Source organism: Meles meles, chromosome 4, assembly GCF_922984935.1.
Source record: "Meles meles chromosome 4, mMelMel3.1 paternal haplotype, whole genome shotgun sequence".
Lineage (NCBI taxonomy): Eukaryota > Metazoa > Chordata > Mammalia > Carnivora > Mustelidae > Meles > Meles meles.
Window position 1 is genome coordinate 158,645,437 of NC_060069.1, and position 13,025 is coordinate 158,658,461.

Sequence of the window (13,025 nt, forward strand, 5' to 3'; positions counted from 1 at the left end):
TATAACTTTTGGAGGACACTGCTCTAACAATACATTTGTGATTGTGTCACTTAATACTAACCAGTCAGTACAATCCCCAAGTCCTCCTGTCCCAGATGGTCTTGGTCAGGTGATTTGGAGGAGTCACTGAGAGCTCGAGGGATTGCTGCTTTCCTATAAATGATTCCCTATTTGGTTATGGCAAAAACCTCATCCACAGAGTACAAATTTACATCTGTAATAGCACCCCATCACAGTTCACCTATATGACCACTTTAAATTGTATCACTGTGTGTTCTAAGATGGTCTGTGGTGAATAGAAATTTGGATGTAGACATTATACTTTTGATCCAAAGCAATTATCTCTAGTTTCTCTATTTTTAGGACTAATCATATTCCAATTACGATACTTAAAACTGTTTTTCTAGATCCAAAATAAACTTCACATCATTGCTATAGAAGCATGAAAATTTTTAATCTCATCAGCATTTTAATTGTGGAATATTCAAAACAAATCTGAAAATGGAAAAAAGATGAAAGCATGTCTGAATCAGAATGAACATGCACTAGCCTATTTCACATATTTTTGAAGTACTGGACATTACTGGTTGTTGTGGCTGGTGGTAAATCCAGAGCGGAAACCTTCTAGTTGCAAATCAACGTAACCTCTCTCGAGCAAGGCTTTCATCAGAGCTAGTTTGAGATGCCTTCTTCCTTGTCTGCCCTTTGGGGCGCCTGGGCGGCTCAGTGGCTTAAGCCTCTGCCTTTGGCTCACGTCATGATCTTGGGGTCCTGGGATTGAGCCCCACATTGGGCTCTCTGCTCAGCGGGGAGCCTGCTTCCCCTTCCCCCTGCCTGCCTCTCTGCCTACTTGTGATCTCACTCTGTCAAATAAATTTTTAAAATCTTAAAAAAAAAAAAAATTCCTTGTCTGCCCTTCACTGAGAAGCAATGAAGTGATCAAATCTCAGGGCACGAACAGCATTCATCATGGATATTCATCCCTCCCAAAGCACAGGTTTCCAAAAAAGGTGTCTTGACATGTTTTCTGTAACTCCCTGAGCAGAGCACTTTCCTGTTTTCTGGGGGAGCTGGTAACACACAAAGTTAGCTTCTACAGTATGGCCACATCAGGTCAGGAGATTGTCCGAAATAATTCCAGAATCAAGAGTTGTTCTTCACTAGCTTGGTCACTTTTATGGTTGAACAGATGAACTTAAATTCATCTATCCAGTCTTCAACACACTCCGTGATGGGCACCACATAATTCTGTTTGGCTCTGACAGCTAACGTAGCTCATCACTCTATGGCTTTCTCGCATTCCCAGAAAACAGTTAATTGTTAACAGCCATGATTCTCAAAGACTTGTGATAGCTACTGCTGGTTTTTTTTCCCTAAAAATCTGATAAAAGCTCTGTGAACTATCAATTCAGGGATCTTGTACCTGTCTGAGGAAGCTGTTAACTTTAAATTTTTGTTGACATACAGTGCAATACTGATTTCTGGGTTTAATGAACTTCTTGAGAGAGATCTCAGAGTATTTTTTTTTTTAAAGATTTTATTTATTTATTTGACAGAGACCACAAATAGGCAGAGAGGCAGGCGGGGGGGCGGGGGGGAAGCAGGCTCCCTGCTGAGCAGAGAGCCCGATGCGGGGCTCGACCCCAGGACCCTGAGATCATGACCTAAGCCGAAGGCAGAGGCTTAACCCACTGAGCCACCCAGGTGCCCCAAGAGATCTCAGAGCATTTTAAACTGTTGGGCAGGATAAGGTATCAGGCATCAACCCTGGTTTTCAATCTATTACTTCCCTAATGAAAAGCAGCAGGGCACAGACAATCCAAGGACAACCCCTTTGGGGTCCATCTTTCAACTCCCTTCACCCCGCTCAGCCCATATGACAGGGTGGCCCTACATTCTGCCTGAGAAAGCAATCACAAGTGGACAGAGATTTGAGAGAGAAAATAGAGCTGTTTAAGAGTAAAGACGAGTTGCAAGGGAAATCGACTGCCTACTGCAGACCTTATAGAATTAATCAGCTAGAAGGCTTAAAGTTGTTTAAGATGTTAAGATGACATTAAATTTATTATACTCTTTTAGTTAGTAATTGACTTTTAAAAAGGTAAAGAAAACTGGTTCCTAGATGACAACTGAGTCGTGAGCTGTGGTAATGCGTTAATTTAGAAAAGTTTGAGAGATCTTGTGTGGGAGTGAAAAACCAGAGATCTTTTTCATCCGGCTCCAGTGAAATGGTCAGAATTTCACAGGTGAACTGAATGTGTGCATACCGTCCGAGGACTAAGTATGGATCAACACTTCGAAAATTACCTTCAGAATATTAAAAATGAGATTGTTTCAAGATGTAACTACTGATCAAAAAAGGTAGTAACTTCTAAATACTACTCCTGTAGGCCAGGCTGGCTGCTGCAGTCCAGGCCAACTCTAACTGGTTGTCTTGTTTCACTTAGGTCAGTCAGAATCCCATTAAAGGTTTTCATAAATGACAAAACTTACCTTAAAAACTAAAGCATGACCAGAAAATATGCTCAAACACTGGTAATTAAACTCAATGGAACGGTCAGTTGGTCGGACAAAGAGATACATATTCTACAGTTACTTACATGCTGCCAGAGACAGAGCCTGCAGATTTGTAAGACCCCACTGTTGTAACTGTCCCCCATCCAAACTCCCTACATCAGATCCATACAAGCAATTCTTAAGGAGACACCAAGCAAAAGTCTTGATATTTTCCCACCAAATTCACAGTGTATTGAGGAACTAGCTTGGCAGATTATTAGTGACTAGTAAAAACCTCCCAACTTTGAGAATCCCCACATACTGTTTGGCAACATCTATAATTTAAGAAAACAGCTACAAAAACCTCAATTAAAAAGTGAGAAAAGACAACACAGCCCTCACCATTAAGGTCTTTACGCTTTAATCCTCTCCATTCATTCACAGCTTTTGAGCTACCAAGTGGTATTAGCACTTACTAATCTAGTTGGACTAGATTTTTCCACAATGTTCCATTTTCTCCCTAGCGTTGACAACATTACTTGGTTTGGCCTTTGTTCCCAAATACTAGAATCAGAGACAGTCTTTAAACAGTGACGTTGCAAATTTCTTAAGGTTTGTTTTATTCCATCCTGTTGTCCACAGCAGGAGTTGAGAGATGGACTTACATAATAACGGAGAGTTCTCCCACAGGGAGGGGGACTACATCACACCAGAAAACAACTCAACTACAATTTCCATACAACGTAAGACACTGAAGTGTTTGTGGACTACTCCAAGATGCCGAATCAAGGAAATATGCTGACTTAACATGGGTGAAAAGGATGGAGCTGGTATTTCAGCTATAAAGGGCAAGGCAAACAGACCTGTTCTAGCCGTTGAGAAGTTACTCAAAAAAACCAACGCAATTGAGTAGAAAGAAAAAACCAAAAATACTGTAAGCACTGAACAACGTTCTTGCATTCTAGTGATACACAAACCTCATTTTTTCCAGGTGGCACAATCAAAATCAATGTGCACTGATGAGAGATTGAAGTCCTTTCAATGTAGTTTTTATAAAATGATACAATGAAATTAACAAATTGTGTTCTGATTATTCTAAAGAAAAAAAAGGCTAGAAGAAAGGCAGAGAATGTAGTATGAACCCAAGGCCGTTCTAAGAACTCTTATCTAAGACGTCAGCAACCAAAGGAGTGTGAAGATTTAGTGACAAGTCTTATTCTTATTTTTGGACGATAACACCTTCAAGATGGCATTTTTATTGGCTTCATACCTTCTCATTTGCAATTCTAGGTTTTGAAGTGCCTTTTCCCCAAACATAAGTTCTTTCTCCCCATTTTCGTGTACTATTTAAAAGAAACTTTTGTGTTTTAACTTAGAAGCTGTGAGTAAATGCTTTATCATTCTTTCCAAATAATTACTAAATTGAGAACGAATGTAATCAGAGATTTTCCCCTAAAATAAAAAAGGGAGAATGACCACCCTAAGAATTATCTGAAAATGGGATACACTTTCCCTTTTATTCAGAAGTTACTACACATTGTTGGTATACCTTTTAAAGTAAGTCTGATTAAAAAAAAATGTTTTTAAACCTCACCTATTTCTTAAATGTTTGACATCTTTTTTCTTAATTAAACCCTAATCTAAATACCTCAGCCCTTTTTTCAACCATAAATGAATAAAATCAGGACCCTGGACATACACAACCACAGCAGTTTTTGTTGTTGTTCATATACACCATTAAGTGACTTCAAGTGCAATGAAAAACTACAGCACTTACTTCCGGATCAGTTCACATTCAGTCTGCAAGCTTTTGTCTTTTTTCACAAGTAAATACAAACTGATCCCAAACACATTAAAGTACATCCGTGCATTAAATCCCTGCGCATTTCGCATAAAGAGAAGTAGAAAAAAAGTCAAACATGTTCTAGTGCTCAATGTAAACATTTTGAACTATTAATTATTTATTAATTTTCCTTAAAGTACTTAGGAGTGTGTGTCACATATTCAAAGTTAACCTTAGGAATAGCACCATGACCAAAAAAACCCATAAAAGTGATTCTCACTATAATCCCTTAGTTTTACTTCAGAACTTGAGAAGCTACCACTGTCAACCACATCTTTAAAGTCATGAGGCCAAATTCTTGGTTTGTTTGTTTTTTTTTCCAGGTGAAACCAAATTACTGCTTTCTATACACAAAGGTCTAACAGTTTTGGGCAAAAAGAAAAATTAGTAATTGGTTGACCAGCCAATCTACGACCAGTTAATTCAGTCCAAAAGATAAGAACAGTTCTACTGATGAAGTCTAAATGATCCAAGTCTCATTCTACCAAAAGAATTTATGTATTTATGAATATATTCTGTATTTGTATTTATGGATTTTTTTGGTACCTTTTTGCAGATGATGGTAAACATGGAGTTATAACCCTGAGAATAGATATAAAACAGAGAAGCTTTAGTAGAGTTTAAATAAATTAATGGGTAAGACATCTATCACCATTGCTTAAAACTAGGGAAGTAAAGAACATTCCATTAATGTTTTCAGGTCAAGAGTCAAGGCCAATTCTCCTGAATCACTCTCTCCACCATATACTCAACATGAACTCTAATAAGAGCTTCATAGTTTTGAAGTAATCACAGCTCTCTCAACAACCAAGGATGGGTAGGTCTATCCCACCTACTGTAATTGGTAATGTCCAAAAATATCCTTCCCCTTACATCAAAGTACCTTCTACCATGTCGAATGGAACAGATAACTGAAAAGTAACAACACTTAAGAACATTCTCTAACACTGACACCAGAGTCTGATGCTTTTCCATACCTGCTGCCTTTAGGATACACAGGAGAAAAAGGTTAATTTTGTCTGGAACCAAACACAGGGCCAATAAATAACAAAGGTGGGAGTACTGTAACATACTCCTTCGCTACAAAATATGTAAACCATTTGAATCAAGTCCATCTTCAGGCACAAACAAGCTAGGAATGGCCACCTACACTGTATGGAGTAGCACAACCTATCAAGCAAAAATATTTGGCTCGAAAATAAGTGTACTTTTTTGATGTATTTGATGATGTGATAGAAGTTTCACTTTAAATGGATTTCAAAATTATTTTCCCACAACACGTGACAGTTTCTTAGATTTAAACTAGAGGTCACTAGTAAAGATACACTTAGTTGCCCCCGCAAAGAATGCCTGGGATTGCACATGGCAGCAGTAAGCTAAAACAAAGAGACAGAGAATGACATTTCACTATTTTCCTATATAGATGAGATTTGCGATTGCACTCTTAACAAAACAACTCTACAATCTCAGCGGAAAAGAGGGGAAACTACATATAATTTAAATACTCTCTTGGCCCTGTACACGCTATTAAAGAACACACTTTTCCTAAATCTAAGGCACACAAACTCCTCTATTTCACAGAGTAAGACTATGGAAGACCAAGATTTTGGTTAAATCCCTTACATAGAAACCAGGAGATCTTGAAAAGACAAATTATATAGCATTCTGTTAGTGCACAATTGAAAAGAAAATGCTAGGACTATAGTCTGGGCCTTCGAGATTTAAAATATACAATCAAAACATTTTTAAAAATAATTTACCAGCACTTTATAAATTCAAGTTTATAAAATAAAAGTGATGACGTTTTCCTTAAAAATAAAAAGAGAGAAAAGACCCAACAGCATTTGGAACGAAACCATTTCAATGAAAATGACCAAATCTGGTATAATGAATTCTGCTCAAGTAGCCAGGGAAGGGGGCTGGGGGTGGGGGGAGTGGTAGGTACCTCACCTACTAATCATGGTTACACCTCCCATGATTATAATGTCAGTATGCACATAATATGGATGAAGAATCTGTAAACATAGGCCACGTGAAACTGTTCGACTACAACAGGACAGGGGTTAGAAACTACCACCTCTTGACGCGTTCAGAAAGGAACTGCGTGACACTTGCTACCATGAAAGTAATGCTTATCGGTTTGGATAACCAGGATGTCTAGTGTTGAACAGATTTCAAATTCTTGCTTTCTGTAGTTAAATACTGTCAAAGTAGATCTGCCCCCAAAATGAAGCATATTTTGGCACCTGTGCTGAGCGCTGCTACAAAGGCAAGCAAGTGCAAATAAAGATAACAGTCATGATTTAGTCACATTCATAACTTTTCATAGAAAAATATAAATATATTCCCTGAATTGTAGGACAAAAAATAATTTCAACAGCCAACTTTCACCATAAATTCCAGTCCATTTCCTCTTTCAATGAACTGGCTTTCCGTCAAGGTCATAAGGTGCAATCATCAAAATCCAACACATTTTCTAAGCTTCTGTCATCATCCCCATCGTGGTATCTCACGGTCCTTCTGCCCTGATTTCTCGTTTTGATTTTTGAACGTCGAAGACCTCTTTTCGATTTTGCATAGTCCAAGTCCTCCCAGTCGTTATCGTCCACACTCAGCCTAGGCCGTTTGCTCTGTCTCTGCCGCCTCGCGCCTCTAGATGCGGCGGCTGCACAAGCTTTACCTTTTCTCACCGCTTTCGCTTTTCCTCTCGTTTTCCTCTTTTTGGTTTTCGCGTCGTCGGCACAGTCCACGTCGGATTCGGTCACAGACGCCGACTCGGAGTCGGATCTGGGGCCAGCGTCGGCCGCCAGCTCGGACGCGCCTCCGGGCCCAGCCGCCGGCCCGCTCTCGGGCTCGGGCCGCAGCCTCTTCCTCCTGGCGTCGGCCTCGGCCGCGGCCTGCGACGCCCGCAGCGCTTTGGTCGTGCTGAACGGCGCCTTCCCGTAGGTCCGGAGCCTCCGGCCGTTCCACCTGCGCAGCCCGTAGTTCAGGTCGTCCTCAAAGGCATTCTCCGCGCTGGCCTTCTGCACCCGAGCGGCCTCCGGAGAGCATCCCGCACCCCCCTCACCCCCGGGAATATGGCTTTGCGACGGCTCCTCTGAAGACCCAACCGAGCAATTCCGGGCGTTCGACGGCGCACCGTCTGCTCCGCGCCTCCCGGCGTGCCCGCTCCTGGGGTCGGGGCTCGGCAGCCCTTCGGAGCCCGAGTCTCCGCGTGAAGACAGACGATCGCTTCCCGCGCGGCCCTCTGAGTCGCCAGCCGGCGGCCGCCCGGCGCCAGCACGCGGCTCGTTGGGCACATCCCGGCCGCCGTCTCCCTCGGACTCGCTGGCCGTCTTCCCAGCGGGGGCACGAGCGGGAGGGAGGGGCTTTCTCCGCCCACTCCTGCTTCTGGCGCGCACGCCGTCTAAAGGGACGTCCTCCGCGTCACTGCCCAGCTTGGTCTTACCCGCGGCGGCGGTCGCGCGTCTTCGCGGAGTCCTGAGGAGACCCGTTTTGGCTTTCGAGGCCTTCTTGGCCACCTTCGAACTGCTGTCTGAGTCACTGGAACAGACCCTTTTCCGGGAAACTTTCCTGCTCTGGCCACGGTCCTGTGATGCGGAATCTAAAAATTAAAAATGAAGAGTATCCTTTGAATCCGTCAGGGTACGTGGAGGAATTCAACGCCCAACATTGCAAGCGACAGGAGGCGGGCATTCCCCGGACGCCGAGGGCGGGCGGCCGCGAGCTCTGCGCAGCCGCAGCCCCGGTCACAGGCGCAGCGCGGCCAGTGCGGACGCCCCAGGCCTTGCCACACACACGCACGACACACAGGACACAGACATTTTTTACATGAATACACACGAACTTCTCTTCACCAGTGCCCTAACGTATGCAAACTCATCACTGACCCTCAGCCTCCCTGAAACTTTCACTTCACAACAGTGAAGTTACACCAACACCGGATCTTAGCTTCGGCCGCCTCCTGCCCGTCAGTGCTTTCCATCCGCCGCCGCGGGTGTATTGGGCGAGAATACACCCTTACATCAGCAGGCGGTTTTCCCCTCTCTGTGCTCCACAGTTCTTATGGGGCAAGTGGACAATAATGACAGCCAGGCTCATAAAAAACACGAAGACCCAACGAGCTAATGCACGTCAAGCGCGGAGAACAGTTTCCTGACCACAGGCCAGCTGGGGGGACGCTCTGCCGGTGGCTGCGGTACCCCTTCCAAGCAAACAGTCCTACCCTTTTCTTTCCTCTTCTTAAACTAACACCACAGCTTATAAATGCTTGCCTCTGCTTTCCGGAAACCCACAGCCAATCCAAGACGTGAAATCTTACCAGAAACAGCTGTTAAGGTCAAGCCTGACTGTGAATAAAACTAAACGTGTTTGGCAACCAGTTATGCGTGCACACAGAACATCAGGGATGCACAGAACAGACTGAGAACGCGTGCGATGGACAGAAAACCACTGGTGAAGAGAAGTTTCATGGGGAAAAACAAAAAAAACGAAGCTCTAAGGAGAGAAGAACAGTGAGAACACGCCAGTAAGCCAAGATTACATGTTTTGAATTACCTTTCATAAAATTATTTGGTTTTTCTTTTGTATTGTCATCATCCGAATCCAAATCAGTCTCAGATACATGATCTGAGAAACACTGGGACCCGGCAGCGGGTTCACACTTTGAACCCCCTCTAACCAGGTTCGTTTCCATTCTGTGGTAGCTGCCACCTTCTCGATCTTGCTCTTCAGATTCGGAGTCCTCTGAATCGCTGAAGATCTTTGCTTTTTTAAGGAAGGTAAGATTCTTGCGACCTGTGTTGTATTTCCTACCGGCATACTTTCTTGGTTCAGAATCTGCTTCCTCCTCTTCCTCTGCAATGCTCTCTGCCTTAAGTTTCTGCCCAGATGTGGACGGACCAGCAGTTCTGTTATGTACATTATCGGAATCATGACTTTTAGAGTCGTCGTCAGAAGACTCTATTTTAAGAAATTTAGTTTTAGAAGTTGCTGGAGCATGCGACTTATACCCATTGGCATGCCAATTTTTGCGAGCTACTCGCAAATCACTTTCTGACTCTGAATCCCCATTTTCAGACTCGTTCACAGTATTCTGGGCAGCATGAGAACTGGACAGTGGTAAGGGCTGATTTCGGTCTTTTAGCTCCTCTTCTTCAATTTCGGACTTTAAGCTCTGATCATCTTCAGAATTATGTAATAATCTTTTTCTAGCCACAGCAGAAGCATTACGATGAGGCAGCTTACGGCCAGAACAGACACTTTCAGAGCTAGAGTTCTCCTCTACGTCACTCATGAGCTTTATCTTATTGGCAGCCACGGCAGCACACTTCCGTAGCACTTTTCGGTTACTTCCAGCCCTGGCTTTTAGACTTTCACGGGTCTCCACTGAATTGTTATCAGAGTCACTTAAATAGACTCTCTTTCGAGTGGCTTTCCTGCCACATCCATTCTCTAAAGAAACTGGACCTAGAAATAAAGTAGCAATAAGATTAGGAAAGTCTTCCTTATTTCAACATTTTTTTAAAAAATTTATTATTTTAGAACTGATGTTCCCTACCTTTTAATGCCAAAACAGATTTCCCTTCTATATCTAAAAAGCCCTAAGGATGGGGGGGGCCTGGGTGTCTCAAGTTAACTGTCTGACTCTTGATTTCAGCCCAGGTCATGATCTCAGGGTTGAGAGATCCAGCCCTGCCTCGTGTTGGGTGTGGGGCCTGCTTAAGTTTCTCTCCCTCTCACCCTTGGTCATGCATCCTCCACTCCCAAAAAAACCCAAACAAAAATAAAAACAAAAACAAAAAAACAGCCCTACGGAGGAAACAGAAGAGAGCCCAGAATAAACCCACACCTACACGGTCAATTAATTTACAAGAGAAGAGGCAAGAATATACAAGGAAGAAAGGACAGGACAGTCTCTTGAACAAACAGTGCTGGGGAAACCCAACAGCCAGAGCAAAAAAATGAAATGAGATTACTATCTTACACATACACAAAAATTAACATAAAAATGGATTAAAGACCTGAATGTAAGATCTGAAACCATAAACTCTCCTAAAAGAAAACACAGGGGGTCTAAGCTCCTTAACACTGACCTTGCCAGTGATATTTTTTTTTTGGATCTGACACCAAAAGTAAAGGCAATATAAAACCAAAAATAAACAAGTGGGACTACATCGAACTAAAAGCTTCTGCACAGCAAAAGAAATCATCAACAAAATAAAAAGGCAACCTACTGATATGTGCAAATCATGTATGTGATAAGGAGTTAACTGTTCAAAATATTTGAAGACCTCATACAGTTCATCAGCAAAAAACAATCTGATTAGAAAATGCAGGGGACCTGAGTAGACATTTTTCAAAATATGGCTCACAAATCATGGCCAAAAGAATGTGAGAAGACATCCAACACCACCAATAAGGGAAATACAAATCAAAACCACAGTGAGATGTCATCTCACACCTGTCAGAACAGCTAATATTACACAGGAACAACAGATGCTGGCGAGAATGCAGAGAAAGGGGAACCCTCATGCGCTGCTGCTGCTGGGAATGCTAGCTGGGGCAGGCACTGTGGCAAACAGTAGAGAGGGTCCTCAGAAGGTTAAAACGGTAACTACCCTATGATCCCGCAACTGCACTACTAGGTATTTATCTAAAGAAAACGAACCACTAACTTAAAAAGGTATCTGTACCCCATGGGCGCCTGGGTGGCTCAGTGGGTTAAGCCGCTGCCTTCGGCTCAGGTCATGATCTCAGGGTCCTGGGATCGAGTCCCGCATCGGGCTCTCTGCTCAGCAGGGAGCCTGCTTCCCTCTCTCTCTCTCTGCCTGCCTCTCTATCTACTTGTGATCTCTCTCTGTCAAATAAATAAATAAAATCTTTAAAAAAAAAAAAAAAAAAAAAAAAAAAAAAAAAGGTATCTGTACCCCAATTTCACTGCACCATTATTTACAAAAGCCAAGATATGGAAACAACCAAGGCACCCACTGGTGGATGAATGGAAAAGATACTGTGGTGTATCTATACAATGGAGTTTTATTTGGTCATTAAAAAACGGAATATTGCCATTGGTGACAACATGGATAGACCTTGAAGGTATTGTGCTAAGCAAAGTAAGTCGACAGAGAAAGACAAATACTGTATAATTTCACTTGTATGTGGAACCTAACACACAAAATAAACAAAACAAACTAAAAACCAAGCTCACTGATCAGAGAGCAGATTTGGTGGGGGAGGAGAGGTGAAGGAGATCAAAGATACGAACTTCCAGTTATAAGACATAGGGATGTAATGTACAGCATGATGATCACAGTTAGTACTCCTGCATAACTGAGAGCTGCTAAGAGTAAATCTTAAAAGTCCTCGTCACCAGAAATAAAGAAAAACTTTAACTATGTATAATAACCGACTGTAACTGTACTTATTGTGATCATTTTGCAGTATATACAAATACCAAATCATTATGTTGTACCCCTGAAATATAATGTTAAATGTGTCAATTCTATCACAATTTTTTAAAAAAATCTAAAATCGTGGGACGCCTGGGTGGCTCAGCAAATTTAAGCATATGCCTTCAGCTCAGGTCATGATCTCAGGGTCTTGGGATCGAGTCCCTCATCAGGCTAATTGCTCGACGAGGAGCCAGCTTCAGCTTCTCCTCTTGCTTGTGCTCACTCTCTTCCTTTCTCTCTCTGGCAAATAAATAAAATCTTAAAAAAAAAAAATCTAAAAAAGACCTTTAACCATATGCAGTAGATATATTGAAACAATAAACCATTCTATGCTTAGCTTAGGGATTTCCTTGATAAACACTCCTCCAAAGTACCAACCACTGAGGGTCTTACCACTTTTCCTCTGAGCAGCTCTGGTTCTGGTCACCCTGAGACTACTGCTTCTGGCCAGCCCACTACGTAAGGAAGCTTCACGCAGTCTTGAACACTCTTTGCTTTCCTCTGAACTATTTGAAGCTGAAGATGAAGAGGTACCTAAGGAATCTTCCATTTCACTTTCTAAGAAAAATAAAGCATCAGCAGTTCATCACACGTATTCTCTCTTTACACACACACACAGCTGTTTCATAACAACAAGCTAAAAGAAGATTCTCAAAACACTTAAGAGGAGATTATGTTTTTAAAAACTGTTTCAAATAACAGGTCATAAAATTCTGGCATTAAAAAGTATGTCATCAGCATTCCAAATTCAGTTTTTTCTCTTATTTCTGAAAGGACCATACTGATCCTGGATTGGATTCAGAAAATACAGTTTACATACTTCATAAACTTCCACTTAGAAATGTAATTAGCCCCCCATCCACTTCTGTCCTGAGACCGGTATTTCCTTCAGGAAAGACAACTGCTGTGTAGTCCCACATCAGTGGACACACTTTCAGGCCTTATGCCAGTAAACCCTGTAACAGCACAGTGGTGCACACGTGCTTTCAGCTCAAGAGCCCTTTCCACATGTTCCACTGGAAAGGGGGAGGGAAGGACAGAAAAAACAAGATAAATGACTTGAACAGTACATGTCACTTCTCCCAAACGACCTCACTGAATGAGTGCACGCTCCAGTGCGAACACGGCACAGAAAAGCTTCCTGCTCTTTCGTCTACTCCATCCTTACAAACATCACAGAGTGAGAGTTTCATCAAAGTGCGTGGGAGCATGTTGCTAAAAGATAAAATTTT

The 13,025-nt window shown here is 42.4% G+C and overlaps 1 protein-coding gene across 2 annotated transcripts in view; it reads right to left on the reverse strand.

Moving 5' to 3' along the window:
- Positions 1 to 13,025, reverse strand: part of BRWD1 (bromodomain and WD repeat domain containing 1) — a 124,918-nt gene that overhangs the window by 5,504 nt on the left and 106,389 nt on the right. The window contains exons 39-41 of one of the 2 annotated variants that reach the window (XM_046003479.1): positions 12,187 to 12,351; positions 8,897 to 9,808; positions 7,020 to 7,943 (exon numbers count right to left, since the gene is read on the reverse strand). In XM_046003479.1, the coding sequence (XP_045859435.1) occupies positions 7,020 to 7,943; positions 8,897 to 9,808; positions 12,187 to 12,351 (2,001 nt within the window). Of the gene's footprint in view, positions 1 to 1,374; positions 7,944 to 8,896; positions 9,809 to 12,186; positions 12,352 to 13,025 lie in introns of those variants that run through there. The other variant, XM_046003478.1, reaches the window with a different exon arrangement.